Here is a 19,385-nt window from a genome sequence, read left to right as displayed (position 1 = left end):
CCTATTCACTAATTTCAACCTTCCCCGCACCCAAGCTTACCAGGTCAATTTTACCTTCCTCTATTCTTCACTAATCTTGGAATTGATATTGAACTATTACGTTGCACCATGAAGCACCTTTCTAGGCTGAAGAAGAAATTGCGGTCCTCAGACTCGGCCAATGAATGCTCGCCTCAGCCAACATCTGTACCCGCAGCAGCTTCAACCAGCCAGATCACGACTCCATCAAGCCATCAGGCCAGTGGATCTTCTCTGACAGTACCGATCATGGGTTCTTCGCCTATCTCATCACCATCCAATGCGGCGCCCGAGCCACAGATTGTCTCATCGCCTCCAGAGGAACCGGAGAATAATACTCCGAGCATACCTGAGCGACTGTGGAGCAAAGCCTACAACATCCTCGAGGAGAAAGAACCAGACGTCGTCAAAGGGTACCAGGAGATCCTGGAGCGAGTGCAGAATGAGTGGGCCGATGCAGCGGCTCCCGAGGAGCTCCAGAACCTGGAGCACTGCAAAAGCGTCAAATCACGTCAGATGTGGAGATTGGTCTATTCCGGGCTTGAGAGGTCTAAGAAGCAAGCCAAAATCAAGGAGAGTGTATCAAATATCATGGAAACCATTGACAATCTCAAAGGAGTGGTGGATAAGGCTGTAAAATACTCCTCTGAAGCCTCAATTGGGTGGGCGGGGGTCAGCCTTGGCTTAGAGGTATGTTGGATGCATAGTCTGGGATTACTCTTGAAGAATAGCTGACATGACCTCAGATCCTATCAAATCCCATGAAGGAACCAGGACTGAATCGAAAAGGCATAGCATATGTCCTATCGCGAATGGAGTGGTATTGGAACTTGGCTGAGTTAGTCCTCCAGGATATCTCCAGCGTTTCATCTGCCGCGTTGAGAACCAACTTGGAAACTCAGATCATAGAGTTCTACAAGAAGCTTCTCGTGTTCCAGATGCGAAGTGCTTGTCTGTATTACCGCAACTGGGCAGGTGTTATCCTCAGGGATGTAGTCAAGCTTGATGATTGGGCCGGGGAGCTCAACAGCATCAAAGATGCAGAACGTCAAATTCGCAAGGACATAGAACAGTACGATAACCAAGATATCCGCTTGAAGCTCGGTACGATCGAAACATCCGCATTAGTACAAGCTGAGTCGCTCGAGTCCATCTACCTGATCCTCAGAGAGGAGGCACGATTGAAAGAAAAGAGTAAGCAAGATGAAAGAGACAAGGATTGTCTTGCCGCCTTATTGGTCACGGACCCTCGCATGGACAAGAAAAGAATCCAAAGTCAAAAGGGGGACCCACTGAAAGAATCGTATGAATGGATCCTGAGGAGCGACGCCTACAACAAATTCCTCGATGATCCGTCAAGTCGAGTTCTGTGGATCAACGGACCGCCTGGAAAGGGCAAAACAATGCTACTTTGTGGGATCATCGATGAGCTTGAAATGAGTCTAAGGCCTATCTCCTTCTTCCTATGTCAAGCAAACGTCAAAGAGGAGGACTTGTCCAGCGACGTTGCCGTTATAAGAGGTTTGATCTATGTTCTTCTCGAGCATCAGCCGTCTCTGATATCAGAGCTTCGTCGGAGCTACGATAAGCAAAAGAACAGACTCTTCAACAGTATCAACAGCAGTGAGCTTCTGAGGGACATTTTGACCACTATGCTTCAAGACCCGAGTCTACATGACGCAATATTGCTCGTGGACGCTCTGGACGAGTGCACAATCAACAGAACAAAACTCACCAATCTCATCGTGGAGCTGTCTGAGTCATGTAAGACCAAGTGGATCGTCTCGAGTCGCAACTGGCCTGAGATCAGTCAAGAACTTGCAGATGCAGCAGGGCTGATCTCGCTTGATCTTGAACAAGAGCATGAATCGATCTCTCAGGCTGTCAAGTTATATATCAGCAAGAAGGTTGATGATCTGGCAAAGAGGAAGTGGAAGAATGACCTGGGGCTGAAAGGAAAAGTCTTCAATTATATGCAGTCTCATGCCGATGATACATTTCTTTGGGTAGCCTTGGTTTGCGACAGATTGGACAACTCTGGGATCAGCAAACGCCTGGTCATAGAGGAGCTACACAAGTTTCCGACGAGCCTTACAGCCCTTTATCAGGCCATGATGAACCGAATAACGAATTCTCCCGAAGCTGATCGGCTGAAGCAGATCCTGGCTCTAGTTTGTGTTGCTTACCGCCCGATAACATCAGACGAGATACCGGCACTCGTCGAGCCCATGGCTGCCTACGATGAAGACGATGTGAAAGACGCCATAGCCTCTTGCGGCTCCTTCTTGACACTCCAGGATAAAGATATATTCTTCGTGCACCAATCCGCCAAGGAGTTCCTTCAGAGCCAAGCTCGTACCACGATATTCCGTCGTAGCGAGGCACACCAGCATGCGCACATATTTTCAAGATGCCTTGAGGCCATGGAAAACACCCTGAGATATGATATATATGACCTCGGTTCTCCAGGTGCTCTCAGCCCGGTTGACGTCCCAAATCCCGATCCATTACGTGCTATCAAATACTCATGCGTATATTGGGCGCAACACTTGTCCAAGTCGGAATTCCTACAGGACCCAGAGTCCTTTAGCCCCACAAGATTGCTAAGATTCTTTCAGTCGAAGTTCACAAATTGGTTGGAGGCACTAAGTCTCATGAACGAATTGTCTACAGCAATTGCAAGTATGCGCCTGCTGGAAATCACATTCGTAAGCTCTACTCTTCCTCCATTAGTATGCGCATAGACAATTAACTCATGTATAGGCCGGCTATCAAGTGCAGGATCTCGCCGATTTCATTCATGACGCTCATCGATTTATCCGCCATCACAAACGAGCTATCGAAATAGCTCCTCTTCAGGTATACTGCGCTGGGCTCATCTTTAGCCCCAAGAGCAGTGTAATCTGTCAACAATTCTCTTACCAGATGCCTGAATGGATGGTTGTCAAGCCAGAGATGGATGACCATTTGGATCATCACACCCAGACGATCTATACTCATCCTGATGCATTTCACGCCAGTCACTCTCCTGATGGCTGCTACCTAGCTGTTTCGCATATGTCGGATTTTGATCTCTATAGGACAGCCTCAGGTGATTTAGTTCATCGAGAGGAGAGCCCCGTGCCAACTATTTCTAACGTAGCATTTTCTCGAGATGGGCTATTTCTATGCTGTAGCAGCTCTGAAGCCATCTTTATCCTTTGTGTAAACACGTTGAAGGTGATACAGAAGCTGGAACACAAGGCATACCAATGCTTCTTCTTGTCAGAGGGTAACAATATTGCATTCATGTATGAACAAGATGTTACCGTCTTGAACTGGAAGACTGGAGAGGTTCTCTCTAGTCTGGACTTAATCATCAGAGAATCCAGCAACATAGCCTCATTGACCGAAACTCAGATCGTCGGGATCTACTCATTTGAAACGATCAAGATCTGGGATTTATTCACAGGCGATTGCAAGCATAGTTTCACTTGGGCCGATGAAGAGATTGATCCTGTTGCCTGCTCATCAGATGGGCGTTGGATTGCAGCAGCGTCAGAGTCTCATATTCGACTCTGGCACTTGGATGATACGCTAGGCTGGGTTCACAAACAGGACTTGAACGACGAGCATTCCGTGGGTTGTCTCGCATTCTCAGAAAATAGCCGTATGCTCATCTCAGGCTTGCATGACATCAAGGTCTGGGATGAGACGGGGGCCTGTGTTAAAGTACTCAAAGGACACTCTCAGCCAATTCAATTTTTATCAGTATGTGGAAATCAGTTGGCATCTGGAAGCGGGGATGAAACTGTTAAGCTTTGGGACTTGTCTGATATTGCTTCGGACCAATCTAAGCAGAAAGGGCGATCCCCGGTTCAGACAAGTGATTACTCACCCCGAACATCTCTGCAAAATTCTTACCATGACAAAGATCTTTGGATTGAGAGCCTCCTATTTTCCCCTACTGGCAGTATGTTAGTATCGGCATCATATAAAGCAACGCAAATCTGGGATACAGCGACAGATACCTGCACAGACATCCTTCTTCACGGTGGGTCATCGGGCCTTATGGAGGTAAGCTTCACATGTGATGATAAACTAATGGCAATGAAGGACGTGAATGGCAAGCCCAGGATTTGGGACACGGGAGTCATGAAACAGGTTTATTTTGAGGATCTGGAATATTCGAAGTCTGTGACCATATCCGACGATGGACGTTATATGCTATTGTCATTTTTTGGTCTCGACAATGACAGAGAAACTGTGCTGAAAATCAAGGACTTGATCAAAGATGCTCAAACAGAACAGCATGTTGCATCCGAGGTTCTGCCTTTCAAAATAGCTGGGGATGTCAGACGCTTTTTTAATTCCGAAGATGGGAAAGTATTGGCAATTGCCAATGATGACGGGCTATATATCCTGCGTTGTAAATTGGGACACTGGGTCAAGGAACAAGTTCCATATCATTGGGGGGAAATTGCTTGGGCATTCTCGCCAGATAATACGTGGCTTTTGACACAGCAAGTATCCCGGAGCATCTGGGCTATCAGGGAAGTGACTTCCCACTACGGTAAGAAAGAACTTGAATCTCTTAGAGCCAATGCTACAGCGTGCGATACCCCGCTACTCGAGGAGCCCTGGTGGAGGGTAGCCACGCGATATGGTTTACTGGCAATTGGTGAACCTAGAGATTTCAAGGGCACTGCGCGGATTGGATGGGGTTTGTCCCTCGAAATGGATTGGATTATGCGGGGGAATGAACGAATGCTTTGGATACCTGCTGACTATCGCCGGATGGCGTTGGATATCAACAATTCGCGAGTCGCTTTTGTTTGCCTTTCCGGCGAGATAAAAATCATGAGGTTCCGATAGGAAACTACGGGAACAAGATCACATCATGGTACCGAGGCGGTTCTTTAGCTGTAGATCCGGTTTCTTGATCGAAACGACTCTTTTTGCAATTATGACTATTAGATGCGAGAGTTAAATATTTCTCAGCAGTCCTCATTGCCGCCCACGAGCTTGAATCGAGATATGTAATGCTTCAATTATGGTTGGCTGGCAGTATGTTTTATGTGAGAATTATTTCGGTGCAGATTTCCACCTTTGGACATTCATAGAATATGGTGAAGAATTTATCTTGAACTCTCCTGCACAATCTCTATAGACAGAAGGCCCTCGGCGCTTTCATTACCATCATAGTCTAGGATCTCTAGAAGTACTTGGTTGCTAATGCAGCAGTGTCCATGTCGTGATGAAAAGACCAGCAATTTGATATTTCCAGCAGTATGACTCATTCAAAAGAAATCCGAGTCAAAGGCTTACAGGATATGGCTACTGTCTTGAAAGCAATGTTGCGTGACATCTGGCTTTCCTCCGGGTAGCATCATACGAAACGGCCAGCCTTGGGAATGGTATATATCTGCCGCTATCCTCTGAAGCCAAGCGGTAGGCACAACAGGAATCCAGAATTCGCATTTCTCACACGCCAATATCTTCATTCCTGTTGTCCATGAGCGATGAGCCTCGCTTTTCTCGCCGATCGAGAGTTGTGCGTGGGCCAAGGACAAGTGGCACACAGCGGCTATGAACCCATGAGACGAACCGAGCGCATGCATATGGCTAACCTGTTCAAGCGCAAGTGTCCAGCGTAGCATAGTTTCACCTGGGTCCATCCTCATATGGGCTATTCGAGCTGATGCCAGTAGTGTTCTTATGTAGAGCTGTTGGTCGTTGATGTCATCTGGACAGGGATGCAGATCACTCAGTGACTCCTGGAGTGCTGCCTCTGCGGCATCTAATTGTTTCAGCCCGATCCTAGCCTCTATTAGTGCCAGAATTAGCCTTCGAAATCCACGTCGGATGCGGTCACTAGGATCGATATGCTCAAGTTCAGGTTCCAGTATCCCCATAGCTTTGACGTACTCTCCCATCTCGCAGTACACATCAGATAGTCTCCCAAGCAAGACTCGGCGTGAGTTTGTGGGTATAGGTTTTATTCGACCCAGTGACAGAAACTGCTCCAAAGATGCCCTAGCTGCGTCAAAATCGCCTATATACTGGAAATATCGAGCGGCTGTGCTCTGGAGCCGAAAGGTTACCTCCATGTCCAGGGTTGATAACGGCTGCTGAGCCCTCCATTTGTAGGCAAAAGACGGCACATCAGTATCGTAGCACCTAATCTTGTTCTCCATCTGGGAAATGTGTAGGCGGCCCTCGAGTGCATGGTCACGACGGGTATTCGGGCGTGGCCCTCGCCATAGAAAGTCGCGTATGTGCGCTTCCGACTTGGCAAGGTCTCCATCAACTCTATCGAGTATGCCGCGGAATAGCACAACCGAGGCGTGGAGATAGTATGGCATTGACTTTCGTAAAAGCAGTTTGGCCTGCTTAACTGCAGCATGGCGGATGGCAAGTGAGTCTCTTTCGCAGAAATACAGGACGGCTTCAATAACATGGGTCCTGAGGGAAGCTGATATCCTGCATGTTTTGAGAAGCCTTTCTAGTATCGGCCACACTTGTTCTTTCAATAATGGCGACCTGAGACACCGATGTCAGTGGTGCTGTAGCAGGCCGGGGATATGTCCTACCAGTCGGTGTTCCCCTCATAGCATAGGGGGCAAACAAAACAAATGAGCTTCAGCGCTGTCGTCTCGAGCATTTCGATCGTTTGTGGCGTTAAGACTTCCTCGAGACTCGACATTCGCTCGGGACTGAGGGACCAAGCTTCGGTATTGTCTGTTTGGATTCTATCGACGACATACGGGCCTGCTATGGCCTCGGAGAGCTTTGCTTCATCGCATAAAAGATCTACAAGGTTTTCAGGTAGGCCAAATTTAAGCGCACTGGTTTGATCTACCTCTCCGTCGGCGTTCCAACGTCGTTGTGGAAAGCGAATACTCTTTAACAACACAGCCGGTATGTCGATGCCGCCAAGTGCGTACATTACAAGCGTTAGCTGATCTTGAGCAGGAACAAATAAAGCGAACTCGCTAAACAGATTGTGATATCGTACTCGCGAAGGAGGGTCTGTAGGCCAACTCAATATCACAACACTCGCGTCACGTTTGAGATCACTAACCGCATAGCTGGCTGAGGATGAGGCGCTGTACAAGCTCATTGTACTTCTCAAATGTTGGATTTAGGGATGATAAATGGGTGAAGACTTCTTCATCATCAACACTCAGATACCTCTCATAACTACATAGAATCAGCACACCCGTGCATTGTAAACCTATTGAAATCACATACGTTGAAGCAGGGACGTCGAGTGGAAGCCAGAAGATTGCCCCTTCGCCGCCTATTCTCTGGGCTATCTGAACATACTTCCTCCCAGGGTTTCTCAGATCTGCGAAACTCCGCAATCCAGGAAATATCTTAGCCACTTGAGGAGGCGCCAGTATCTGCATGTCTAATTTAGATCGAAGAAATATCGCAACGCAGGCAAGTCGGCGCCGAAGTTCAAGATGAACACGATCATCCGAGTCTGCCCAGAAACCAATCACATCGTTCTCGAACCTTGAAAATACCCGATCGACAGGGGCGAGGTCAACCTTGTCTACAAAGAGGGCCTTGCCGGTTCGTTGGTTTCGTGGTGTAATCTGATACTGCACCTGACGACTGAGCGAACTCGCCTGCGCTAAGAATTGTCGCAGATCTTCTAGATGGCGATTTAGCGCAGGGATGAGATCTTTGGCTTGGGCCTCGTTGTAGGCTTTTGATAAGGTATGGATTGTGTTACAAAGACAGCCGTCCATGATATAGCGTCGCGTACCCAGCGTCTTGTATCAAGGGTCGAATGCAGAGATAGTTGAGTCTCGATCTGCAAACTCTGAAGTGGACTGTCGAGCCATGCGCGTTTTTCGGGTCTGTTCGCTGAGCAGTACAAGACTGTACGCGTATTCGCTGTGTACATTCCAGATGAACCAATTATCAATCTACCCTGACATGATCTTATCTGATCTTGTGGATCCGTAAGCCACCATGCTTGTGAAAAATCGGCTCATGCAAATATCCCAGCTAGTTGATGCCCACTCCACTAAACGACAGAGCAAACAAGTGTTTGTCGAGCAGGGATGAGGAAACAGACTCTTTCTTCACAGTGAATAATTCGCCACGACGAGAATCCCTGCTGTGCCCCATAATGACCACAACAGCCTATCAGGTTTGTCATCGAAACAACGAGCCTAGCTATGTTAGGACCGAAGCCGACGGAAAACCGACGGAGATTGATAACAACCAAGCTAACGGATCCAGCGCGAGCTAAAAATTAAGAACGCTCATGACACCCTCTTCGCTAAGATCTTGTCCAGTCAGAGGTCGCAGCGACATCGGGAATGTTCGTAGCTTGACGACCACGCAGCGTGACTGGGATCATGTGGCGGGGCTCACGCGTAATGCCCGCTTGACCTACCGACGACAGCCAGGTTAGACTTATCGATCGAAATTTGACGCAATCTTATCAATCAGGACGAGATCTGTCATTCTCCTTCCATCATACCACGGCCGCTTGTCGAAAATGGAGGGAATCAAACCACCAAGTACCAAGCAGGACAAGAATGAAGAGGCACTGACCAAGTATGCCGCTTTTCTGTGTGGTCTCATACTTTTAGTTATCGCCATTCGTTGGCTGCGCAATATTCACATTACATCTCCGCATCTGAAAACATCCGCGTCATTACCGACTTACGGGCGTGAAGCCTGTTTCTTGGTGTTCCAGTATGTAAAAGAGTCCGGATATTCTGACGGCATTATACTCATATTTTATAGAACTCTCGAAAGACGTCTACCGGCGTCGTGGCTCGGCCGACCTTCCTTGGGGTTCATCTTGATGATCAGCGTCTACCTTATTGGCAATATCGCTTTCTGCTCAAATATGCTTGCGATGCCCCAGCTATTGAATCATTGGGCCTCTCGATTTGGATGGTACGATGCACCACTGCCCTACGACATTCCAAGCGTAATTGACCAATTCCAGGATGTGCGCTGGTAACATGGGGCTATGTGTCTTTTTTGGCCTCAAGAACACGCCTCTGGGCCTCTTTGCCTCAGTTTCGCACAGCCAACTGAATATCCTACATCGCGTTGTGGGCTATACCACTGCATTCCTTCTCGCACTTCACGCTCTTGTATACACCATACATTTTGGTCGTCAAGGTCGTTTGGTACAGTTGTTGAAGAAGGAGGATCTTGAGGGCATGGGAGCCGGCATTGCCATGCTTGTACTACTAATGGGGGTGTTTAGACACAAGCACTACGAACTGTTCTATGCCAGCCACGTTATCGGCTTCGTGGCGGTCGTTCTCTTGACAGCGCTGCATAGGCCAAACTGGGCGAAGAAGATCCCGACGGTGATGCTCATCATATTCAGCGTGTGGACAATGGACCGACTCATACGGCTGAGCAAGTTGCTTCGTAACCTCGTTAACAACTCAGCGACAGTTTATCCTCTTCCATACAATGGAACACGAATAGTGCTCAAGAAGCCTGGAATGGAAAACGCCTTACCTGGATCGCACTGCTTTTTGTGGATTCCGGGACTTCGCTTGTTTGAGACTCATCCATTTACTATCGTTAGCAATGGCTCTTCTGGTCTGGAGCTGGTCATGAAATCCCATGAGGGCTTCACCAAAGCTGTCGGCAGCTTCGCAAGCCGGAATCCCAGGACTTCTCTGTGGGCATCCATTGATGGGCCATATGGCTCACTACCAGACGTGAACAACTACGATAAACTGATCCTCATCGCTGGTGGCAGTGGAGCTGCTTTTACCTTTGGCGTCATGAACCGTATCTTGATGCAGCGTGAAAAGCTTGCGATCCTATCTATCGAGTTTGTATGGGCAGTGAGGCGTATAGGTATGTTCAGATCAAGCCATGACTCCCTGACAATCCTTTCTGATGGTTGGCGTCTTCTAGAGCAGCTGAGCTGGTTTCGCCGACATTTGCGTAATACTTCGGAGTCTGCATACCCCATAAGCCTTGAGGTTTACGTGACGGGCGAACGGTCTGCATGTGGCTCAGTACATGACGACACCGACACTCAAGGATCTCTATGCGGAGCAGAAATGGAGGTTCTTCTAAGAGAGGATACGTTTCATTACGAAACTCTCTCTGGGATGGGTAATGTATGCGGGTTGACTGATCACATAACCGGCGATGAGCCGAAATGCAACCCGTTGTTTGAGAAGCTAGACGTTGATAGAACAGTTGGCAATGGCGTGGGAGCATCTGGAAGTCATGAGCGAGTTCTCCTCTTGTCTTGCGGGCCCAAGACCCTCATGGATGCCGTGCAAGATTCAGCAAGTAAATGGCAGAAAAAACGAAATATTAGAATAGATGTCCACTGTGAGGACTTTGGTGGTTGATGGAGTAATACTGCGTAGAATCCTATCTGAACGTGGATTCTGTTCCCTTTCCCAGTTGACATTGATTCGATCTGGCAATAAGTATGCCTGATTGACTATAATGCCTAGCCAGCAGGAACTTCAGCGCTGTCAACTCATATTCAATAAATTTATCCATCTTTACATCTATAGTTAGGCCTTTGATATATTCTCTATGAGATATACTGCTTGATTTTGCTATTATATTATAACTATACCTAGGGTAGGCAGTTAACTACTGAGAGATATTTAATGTTCATTTGCATCTATAAGTGCATATCTATCAGCCAATGTCTTTGAAAAAGCAAGCATTCATCTGAGTAACAGAAGAATTAACTCTGCAATACTCATGCCGAACTCGGAGTCTACAGCTCTAGTAATTCTCAGGCCTAGCAAGATCCGAAGACAATGAAACGTCATCCTAGTGGAAAAACGGTCTCAAAAGTGGCTCCATGGGTGGACGGGATTTTCCGAACCTGATTCTCTCACTGTGAGAAGACTTTCAATGTAACCTCACTAATCCTTTCTGGTTTTTAGGGTCTTCACTCGACATCTTATCAATCTGATTACTACGGTCACCCTGACTTTTGTGGTTAGTTCGAGACTAACATATAACTAATAACGATAAACCTTTTTTCCAGACCAACTTAAATATGTAAAACATCCTCCGTCCTTTGCCCTTGGTCCAATCGAACCTCAGCTCTATCTCTGCCTCTCATACATTGAGTACAGTTCCTTCAATCCTTACCCTCATGGCTCAACCTCAGATGTCAGAGAGCTTCCCGAACGAAGAGAAGCTCGTACCGCTTGACGTGTCCGTCAAGGAAAATCACGCCCAATCTGAGTCGCAGATCACCCAACCGGAAAATGACGGTCGCCAGCCAGTCCCACTATCTTGGAAGCTCGCCTCCATCGTCCTCGTCACTGCAATTGGCTTCGGGTCGCAATGGAGCTCTGGTGTGACATCTGCCATGAAGAGTACCATCAAGAAAGAACTGCACATCAACAACACCCAATTCTCCCTCTTGGAGGCTAGCGAGGATTTCATGGTCACTGCTCTAATGCTTGTTAGTGGTATAGTGACTGACAGAATTGGTGGAGCCGGTAGGTCAGAATCGAATAATGGGAGGGCTTATCGCTGATCAGAATTAAGGCGCGATGCTGTATGGCAATCTTATCTATTCGGTCGGATCGGTCTTGGTAGCTGGAGCGGCCCAGACCCGATCATACAAGTTCATGATGGCTGGCCGGGTCGTGCGCGCTCTTGGTGATATCGCCACCCAAGTCGCCCAGTACAAAGTCTTCTCATCGTGGTTCGCTCCCGGCAACGGATTCGCCTCAACCCTAGGCTTCGAATTAGGTATTGGTAAGATCGGAGCTTTTGCCGGCAAGTCTTCAGCCAACATCATCTCCAAGAGACTCGGTTTCGCGTGGGTTTTCTGGATTGCGGTATTTATGAACATCTTCACCAATGTCATGACGGGTGTCTTCTACTTCTTCACCAAGGTTGCCAATCGTCGCTATCATGGTATCAACGATCCAGCTACGGGTGAGAAGCTTACTGAAAAGACGCGCAAGTTCGAATATCGCAAGGTTCTGGAACTACCGTGGACATTCTGGGCTGTCATGGGCTTTTCGCTGTTCGAAACGAGCGCTGCCATCGTTTTCCTGCAGAATGCGACAGAACTTGCTGAACAGAGATTCGGCACGGATTCTATTGCAGCTGGATGGTATAGCTCCGTTTTGCAATACTCAGGTATGCTGTCTTGTTAACATTCATCTCACCGAATTAGCTCTGACCGTTCGTTCAGGTTTCTTTGTTGTTCCTTTACTGGGAGTATTCCTCGATCTTTATGGAAGCCGCATTTCCGTCTGTAAGTAGTTGATCATTTCGCACGCCAGGGAAAAATTGCTGACTTTACGTAGTGGTCTTTTGCGGCATTGGCATGTTTATCTCGATGCTTCTGGTTTGCTTCTCTGGGGCCGTCAAAGGAACAGCCGCATCATTCGGCGTCTTTGCTTTCGCTTACTGCTTCGGTCCTACTACGATTATTGATAGCACACGTACATCCATGTGGGACAGCACCGTCTTTGGCTCTGCTTACGCCATTAAAATCACAATGAACAATGCGTAAGGGCACTCACATCATACCTTTTCCCTTCGCATTATTAACACTTATTCTAGGATGAATATCATTGTCAGAATCATCACCGGAAAGATTCAAGACGCCGATAACAACTCATACGACAAGGTGACGATCGTCTACGTCGTCCTCGCTGGACTATCCGTCGTAGTATCGATACTGCTCGCCATCGGGGCATGGAAGTCTGTGGACCTTGGACACCTCCAATGGTCACGAAAGAAGAGAATTGCACAAGGCTCCTTGCTCAATGAAAGAAAGGAAATCTTCACCAAGGAAAACGGAGAGAAAAATAGGCGCGTATCGTTGGCTTGCTTCGCTACACTGATCTTGTTAATCATTGGTAGCTGGTGCGGTTACTTCTGGGGAGTTGCCACTGGAAACAATGATTAGGATGGCTGCAGCTCAGAGTTTTGAGGTTGCCAGTGTCTCTAGTATTGTTAGTTTTGATTATAGCTGTTTGAAGAGGGATTGTAAGTTGTCGGCAGTTCAAATGACGAGGTAGGATCAAGCAGACAGGATTGCCGGATTATAGGACCATTGCTTCCAAATAGATCATTTATCTTCGACGTTAATCCAGTCAGCTATATAATTTAAGAAGTAGAAATGCTACAGACTATCCAAATGACCGAATCAGTCGCAGCCTTGAAAGTGAAGTAATTACTATCCCCTGTAACGAGAGTTCTCAAGTAGACGTGAAAGTCATGTTGTGCACATGTTCATTTGCATATGCCGGAATGAAATCCGTAGTCAAATACCAACCTGGCTTCTGCATGTTATCCGAGATGACCTTCCCATTGATAACCAGGTTTTCGAATGTAACGTTGCTGATCGTCCTGTCCTCATCATAACCAACAAAGATGGACATGCTGGCCTTTGTCCCAGTGTACTTCAAGTCACGCACCAACACATCCTTGATTCCGCGACCCGGTGAAGTGTTGTACTTGGTATTGTACATGACGCGGAAATTGAGCAGTTGGCCAACACGAATGTCTTCGACGCGCACGTCATCAATCAAGACGTCTTGGATCAGATTACCGTCTCCAGGATTGAGTGCGATGGTCCCTTGGTAATCAACCTGTCCCTCTCTTTGGTCAAGGATGTCGATATTGCTAATAGTCAGGCCTGCGATGGTTTCGGGGTCTTGAGTATTGCCATGGGTTCCAATGTTAATAGGATGCGCAACATCCGCCCACAGAATTGAATTTTGGATGGTGATGTTGGTCGAGTTTCCGTACCATTCATCTCGGTGAGCGTAGACTGCGATACAGTCGTCTGAGTTGCGCAAGAAGACGGAATCGATAAGAATGTTCTCGCAGCAATAGACATCCATTCCATCTCCCCACTGTACGGCGCTGAAATCGCGCCAATGACTGAATGTCACGTCTTTTGACTCATAAGCTCTGGGGAGGAAGTTGATGCCAACTAAACGCTCAATCAAGACATTGTTGGATCGGTAGACCTGTACTCCATTTCCCTTTGGACTGTACAAAAGACCTCGTCCACGTATGGTAACATCGCTCGAGTTGGTTACTGTGATATCGGGGGCTGAAACCACTGCTCCGCCGGCAACATATAGAGTTTTGCCAGATCCAACTTCGAGCGTAGAATTGAGCTTATGATAGCCAGGACCATAGTACAGGACATCCTTATCATCCTCTGATGGGACACCTGTATCAGGAGGGTTGGTGAAGATGTGCAGAACATCAAAGATGTCATCGTTGACTTGAACAATAATATCCCGGGGCTCATCCAAGGTGAAAGTGACAACGGAGCCAGATTTCTTTGGGGTCAAGTTGAGAGAGTAAGGTCTGATAACGGCCTTGGAAACTCGTTCTTTGAGATATCTGGCTTGGATTTCTACAGTACCGTTGAAATCAAAATAGGCCAGAGACGAGTTATGCTTGATTGAACTGCCGGTGGTAAAGTTGACCTCGTTGAGAACAGGCTGAAATGTCTCGATCTTTTCCCACTTGCCACCTGGGACACGGGCTTTGACATCGAAGGAGCTTGCGATAGGGACGCCGTCGGGGATAGGCCACGTCTGAAGAGAGCCCTGAGGGGTTTTCGCACCTTCAGCAAAGGTGCTGGGGCCAAGGAGGAAGAAGCATGCTGATTTGACAGCCGTGCTGAGTCTCATGGTAGTAGTTTGGGCAATACAACAGGCAAACAAGACAAATGTAGGTAAATTGGTATACGATTGAGGTGAGGAGGCAAGATATGAATTGAAAGGAATATATCGGGCTCAGACTTGGCATTTGCGTATTTATACACGGGAATTGAATATCTATCGCTAAAGATGTAGTCAGGGGTACTCCATTACGGAGTCCACTCGGCACTCTAATGCCCCGCTTCCCCGGACCAGAAGGCTGGCGCTAAGACACATCTTGAACCTCGCCATGCTGATCTCGGAGTCATTGCCGATACTTTTCCCTTCGCTGCAACCTGACAGGGAATTAAGCCATACTGGAGCCCAAATGGCAGTATATCGAACGAGAGCCAGAGATACCTCTAGCCGATGAATAGTCCGACGTAAATAATCCGAGGCGGGACCGGCCTCAGGGAGTAAATAAACGTCGGATGTTAGTACAGGATAATAAAATAAACTGAGCGAAGACTATCCTAAACCTAGGCTAGATTCATACCAAGCTATTTGAGTCTTTTATCACTTAGGATCAAGCTCCCGAGTCTTTTTCCCTTCATCCGAGGAATCTTACCTTAAGGCGGACTCCCGTAGGATAGTTGGGTCCAACTGTTGTGGATTGCGAGCTCCAAATCAGAGCTCCAAATGAGTGTGATAACATTGCAGTCAAAAGTCTTTGCTCCTGCTGTAGGCCGGTTTGTGTCGTATTTTATGCCGTGGCTTGCAGTAGCGTAGGACTTATCACCATTTACTAGGAGTCCTTGGAGCGAGGCCAACGATTAACGCGGGGTATACTTTGACTTTGCCAATTCAATCACAAAAACATTACCCCTCATGCCATAAACACTATGGATTACATTTACGAGTCGCTTAAACCGAACAGCATCCGGCTATTGAGGCTTGCGCCTGGGGAATGGAACGCCCCGATTTGCTGTGACCTATATCAAGCACCACTGGATGAATCGCATCCTTACGAAGCTCTGTCTTACTGCTGGGGTAGTGCAGATAACCGCCCCAGCATCAGCCTCAACAACTGTCCTCACTTGGTCACAAAGAACCTTGAAGCCGCGCTTCGTCACCTACGTTTAGAAAATAAGCCCCGAAAGTTATGGGTTGATGCGCTTTGCATAAATCAGGAGTCATTTGAAGACAAAAACGCTCAGGTTTTAATGATGGATGAGATATACCGTCGTTCTCAGAATGTCGTTAGCTGGCTTGGTGAAGCGAGCCACGAGAGCGATGAAGCTATGAGAACGATGAGAATTCTCGGAAGATGGGCGAGAGACAATGAATCAGATATATTTGATGGTCCAAGTAAGAATCAGGAACACCTGACCGTCAGCGAATACTTCGAGGCAAAAGGCTTTCCAATGTCGAGTCAGAATTGGTCGGCAGTCTTAAGTCTTCTTGAACGCCCTTACTGGACACGTGTCTGGATCATCCAGGAGCTCGCAGTCAAAGGCTTCCTCTTTAGAAGCACTGGGGATATTATATGCGGCACATCCTCTATAAGCAGAATCGAGTTCGATGTCGCATGTGTTGCAATTCTCCTTACTGTACAAGGAAGCTCAGCCCGGGGAACGGGTTCCAGTTTCGATGTTGACGAACCGCTTCGGTCCATTCTCTTGAGAGGGTGGCCCCCAGGTCTCGCAATGATCCAGACGATCTCTGCTTGCAACGGACCCGAGAAACCCACACTGACAACATTGATCGAGGTTTCGACGCGATTCGAGGCGTCAAATTGCAGGGATAAGATATTCGCCTTACGAGGTCTGGCATGCGAGCGGGACCGCCTCTTACAACCTGACTACGAGCAGCCTGTTTCAACGGTATTAATGAATGTCGTTGATTTTCTTATCACGTCTTGGGGAAACCTGCATATCTTGCTGGGTAATCGCTTTGAGGTGAACCCCGACGGTCCTAGCTGGACACCAGATCTTGGAAGCCGGCTGAGGGGGGATACCACATTGAGAATATTTAACAAGACGTTTAAAGCAGATGATGGCCAAGGCCTAAATGTCGAAATGGACAAGAGTTTGGGAACTCTGAGCTGCAAAGGCATTTTACTCGCAATTGCGAGAAGAGTTATTGGTCCTTATATACAAGGTCAAAAACCAGCGGATGGAGCTGATAACTATCAGGAGGTCACTAGTGGGTTTGGAAATCGTCAATTCTTCGCTGAGATATGTGATTTCTGTCGGCCCCTCTCGGAAACGGACAAAACTCTGCTGTGCAGGACTCTTGTCATGGATCATGACTCAGCTACACCTGGGGAAGATCCCTCATACCCGGCCCCAGCCGAGTTTGTTGACATGATGCAAGCTGTATTCGAACAGAAACCAGTTCCTGAGAGCTTCATACATGAAGGGAGCCGTATTGACAGATGGATACAATATACCGCTCCCTTTTCAAAGTCAATTGAAAACGCAAGCTCTAATCGTTGCTTTTTTGTTACTGAAAGTGGGGGCATGGGAATGGGACCATTCTCCATGAAGCCTGGTGATATAATTGTGGTGCTGTTTGGAAGCCCCTTCTGTCTTGTCTTGCGGTCGGTCCAGGGAACAGATCGGTTTAACCTTATTGGTGACGCATATGTTCATGGTGCGATGGGCGGTGAATTTGTGAAATCAGCAAGGCCAGATGAGTATCGAACCTTTGTACTTGCTTAGTAGGATGATATCTTTAGTGTTGATACAAGTTTCAAGCCTGAATTCTGCCTCTTGGCAAGAAACAATATCATGCAGGTTAGCGTAAACTCACTTAAGCGAGCTATTTTGCCATGCACAATTGCAGAAGATCGACGAGTTTTCAGCTGCGCAGCCAAAGGTAATGGCATTTACAAGTGCGATTAGCGTACCGTGGGTCCTTATGATTCAAGCATCAATGACTCTCTGTATATCGTATATACGTCGGGAGTTGATGTCTCATATACTGCCACGTAAATTGACTAGTGCTGGTGTCTCAGCAGCGACTGGTTCTTGGTGTCTCAGGATCAAAATGCCGCGCTAATCTTTAATCTTCGCTTGTAGTATTCGATTCATCCAGAGTTCTCTCATCTGAGCACTATTTCAGCTATCGCTTGCATTCTGGTGAATGATCCTTCATTTTTGGAAGGCGAACTAAAGACTGGGCAATGACTACAAGGTTGTAAAACTTCAAATGAGTAATACGGACCCAAATCGACATTGATGAACTACCTCTCACTCACCTGGAGAAATACAGAAGATAGATGATCGCTGTGAGTAAATAAGGCAAATGGATTCGGCACTGATCCCTTGGCCCCACCAGAATTAATGTTATATGTGGCCAACTACCGGTGTTGTCTTCGTTCTGTCAGGCGACTATGACATAGACAGTAGCCAGAAGATTAAGAGAATAACGATAATCATGCAAGTTACCAAGTTGAACAGTCACATACCAGAAGATCAAGTTCTGAACCCAGCGCACCAAGGAAACCTTAATCCTACTACATAGATACCCAAATCTACGGCCAACTATACCAATACGGTGATGGAAAGCAACGCATCTATCGTGCGATATGATTCCAACTCCACATTTGACGAACCCAGGAGGAATCGAATTATCCCCTTCCCAGACTCGCGTATGATAGCATCATGGAGAATGGACAATGGCAGCTGAACTCCACTCTGAGGCAATTCCAGTGTCCGATGGCAACTATAAAGCAGCTGTATCGTCCCTTCCAATCAAATCTATCAGCAACACTCACAATCAAGACTTTGCAACACAAGCACTTCAATCTCAAGGACATTATCAAGTCAACACCATGAAGGTCTCTACCATGCTCGTGTTTCCTGTCCTAGCTCTTGGAGCTGCTACGCCCAAGCTTCCGGTTTCTTCTATCGATCCTGCCTGTCTTGAGAGTATCACCAGTGTCGCCGACTGCATCAAGAGCCTCAAACCCACCGGTGCCGCTGCTCTTACCGATGTCGCAGTCTGGTAAGTCTAATACTCCTTGTTATTCCCTGATATAGATCATGAGCTAATAGGATATAGTCTCGCCGAACTTGTGGCTGGGGTCCAAAAGTGTATCCCGGGTGTCACTGGCGGTTTGCCTTCTGGTCTTCCAACTGCCCTCCCCACTGGACTGCCTGTTCCCCTGCCCACTCCCCTTCCCGGTGGCCTTCCTGGAGCTGGTATCCCTGGAATTCATGGGCTTCCTTGAGTCCTTTCCAGAATTCCAACAGCCTTTCAGGCTTCGGTTCCCCTGGAGGATGGACTGACGATGTTGAATAACATGAGGAGTCAACAAATGTGTCAAACATTTGCTTGGAAGCTGCTGTTGGTTATTGGAGGTTTTGGATGGGAACAGACCCACTGCGCATACCTTACTATAGTATTACACTTGCAAATACTTTACAAATCAGAAAACTATGGATACCTCTAGTGTTGGTATTTTGCGTGATGTAACACCCTATTGTTGAGTACGATGCTATATCAGATAGGCAACACCTTGTTCTATTCAGGTCATCCAACCTGTTGTTCGACAGCACTGAGCACGACATACTGGCCACAAATCTAGATCGGAGCATACTTGCAATGGACAGATTTTAGATTGCTGTAGTCCTGGTCTTGTCCAATAGAGCGAGCACTTTAGAGTGTACTCTGACTCGCAGCATGTTACCAAGTGTCGGCTTGCAGCCAAGATGAACCGTGAAGAAATGCAGTTGCTCTTTGATTCGACGTACTAAGAGTTACCAG

The 19,385-nt window shown here is 47.4% G+C and overlaps 7 protein-coding genes across 7 annotated transcripts; 5 read left to right on the top strand and 2 right to left on the bottom strand.

Moving 5' to 3' along the window:
• Window positions 1–108: 108 nt before the first annotated feature.
• Window positions 109–4,872, top strand: FMAN_11951 (uncharacterized protein; the record flags this gene model as incomplete). The annotated part of the gene is made up of 3 exons (XM_041824682.1): window positions 109–708; window positions 765–2,726; window positions 2,782–4,872. The coding sequence occupies 3 exons, from the start codon at window positions 109–111 to the stop codon at window positions 4,870–4,872; spliced, it is 4,653 nt and encodes a 1,550-aa protein (XP_041690138.1).
• Window positions 4,873–5,321: 449 nt separating this feature from the next.
• FMAN_11950 (uncharacterized protein) lies at window positions 5,322–7,757 on the bottom strand (the record flags this gene model as incomplete). Its single annotated transcript, XM_041824681.1, has 4 exons — window positions 5,322–6,540; window positions 6,591–7,029; window positions 7,082–7,200; window positions 7,252–7,757. 4 exons carry the CDS (start codon window positions 7,755–7,757, stop codon window positions 5,322–5,324), a joined length of 2,283 nt encoding a protein of 760 aa, XP_041690137.1.
• Window positions 7,758–8,518: 761 nt separating this feature from the next.
• On the top strand, window positions 8,519–10,364 carry FMAN_11949 (uncharacterized protein; the record flags this gene model as incomplete). The annotated part of the gene is made up of 3 exons (XM_041824680.1): window positions 8,519–8,718; window positions 8,770–8,925; window positions 8,978–10,364. The coding sequence occupies 3 exons, from the start codon at window positions 8,519–8,521 to the stop codon at window positions 10,362–10,364; spliced, it is 1,743 nt and encodes a 580-aa protein (XP_041690136.1).
• A 785-nt stretch (window positions 10,365–11,149) lies between these two features.
• On the top strand, window positions 11,150–12,916 carry FMAN_11948 (putative MFS transporter; the record flags this gene model as incomplete). The annotated part of the gene is made up of 5 exons (XM_041824679.1): window positions 11,150–11,486; window positions 11,536–12,138; window positions 12,194–12,256; window positions 12,309–12,513; window positions 12,568–12,916. The coding sequence occupies 5 exons, from the start codon at window positions 11,150–11,152 to the stop codon at window positions 12,914–12,916; spliced, it is 1,557 nt and encodes a 518-aa protein (XP_041690135.1).
• A 292-nt stretch (window positions 12,917–13,208) lies between these two features.
• On the bottom strand, window positions 13,209–14,663 carry FMAN_11947 (uncharacterized protein; the record flags this gene model as incomplete). The annotated part of the gene is made up of 1 exon (XM_041824677.1): window positions 13,209–14,663. One exon carries the CDS (start codon window positions 14,661–14,663, stop codon window positions 13,209–13,211), a length of 1,455 nt encoding a protein of 484 aa, XP_041690134.1.
• Window positions 14,664–15,514: 851 nt separating this feature from the next.
• Window positions 15,515–17,335, top strand: FMAN_11946 (uncharacterized protein; the record flags this gene model as incomplete). The annotated part of the gene is made up of 1 exon (XM_041824676.1): window positions 15,515–17,335. The coding sequence occupies one exon, from the start codon at window positions 15,515–15,517 to the stop codon at window positions 17,333–17,335; it is 1,821 nt and encodes a 606-aa protein (XP_041690133.1).
• Window positions 17,336–18,450: 1,115 nt separating this feature from the next.
• FMAN_11945 (uncharacterized protein) lies at window positions 18,451–18,849 on the top strand (the record flags this gene model as incomplete). The annotated part of the gene is made up of 2 exons (XM_041824675.1): window positions 18,451–18,623; window positions 18,681–18,849. 2 exons carry the CDS (start codon window positions 18,451–18,453, stop codon window positions 18,847–18,849), a joined length of 342 nt encoding a protein of 113 aa, XP_041690132.1.
• Between the last annotated feature and the right edge of the window lie 536 nt (window positions 18,850–19,385).

This window comes from Fusarium mangiferae (assembly GCF_900044065.1).
Source record: "Fusarium mangiferae strain MRC7560 genome assembly, contig: FMAN_scaffold018, whole genome shotgun sequence".
Lineage (NCBI taxonomy): Eukaryota > Fungi > Ascomycota > Sordariomycetes > Hypocreales > Nectriaceae > Fusarium > Fusarium mangiferae.
The sequence above is the reverse complement of the archived record's forward strand: the minus strand, read 5'-3'. Positions and strand labels throughout refer to the sequence as shown.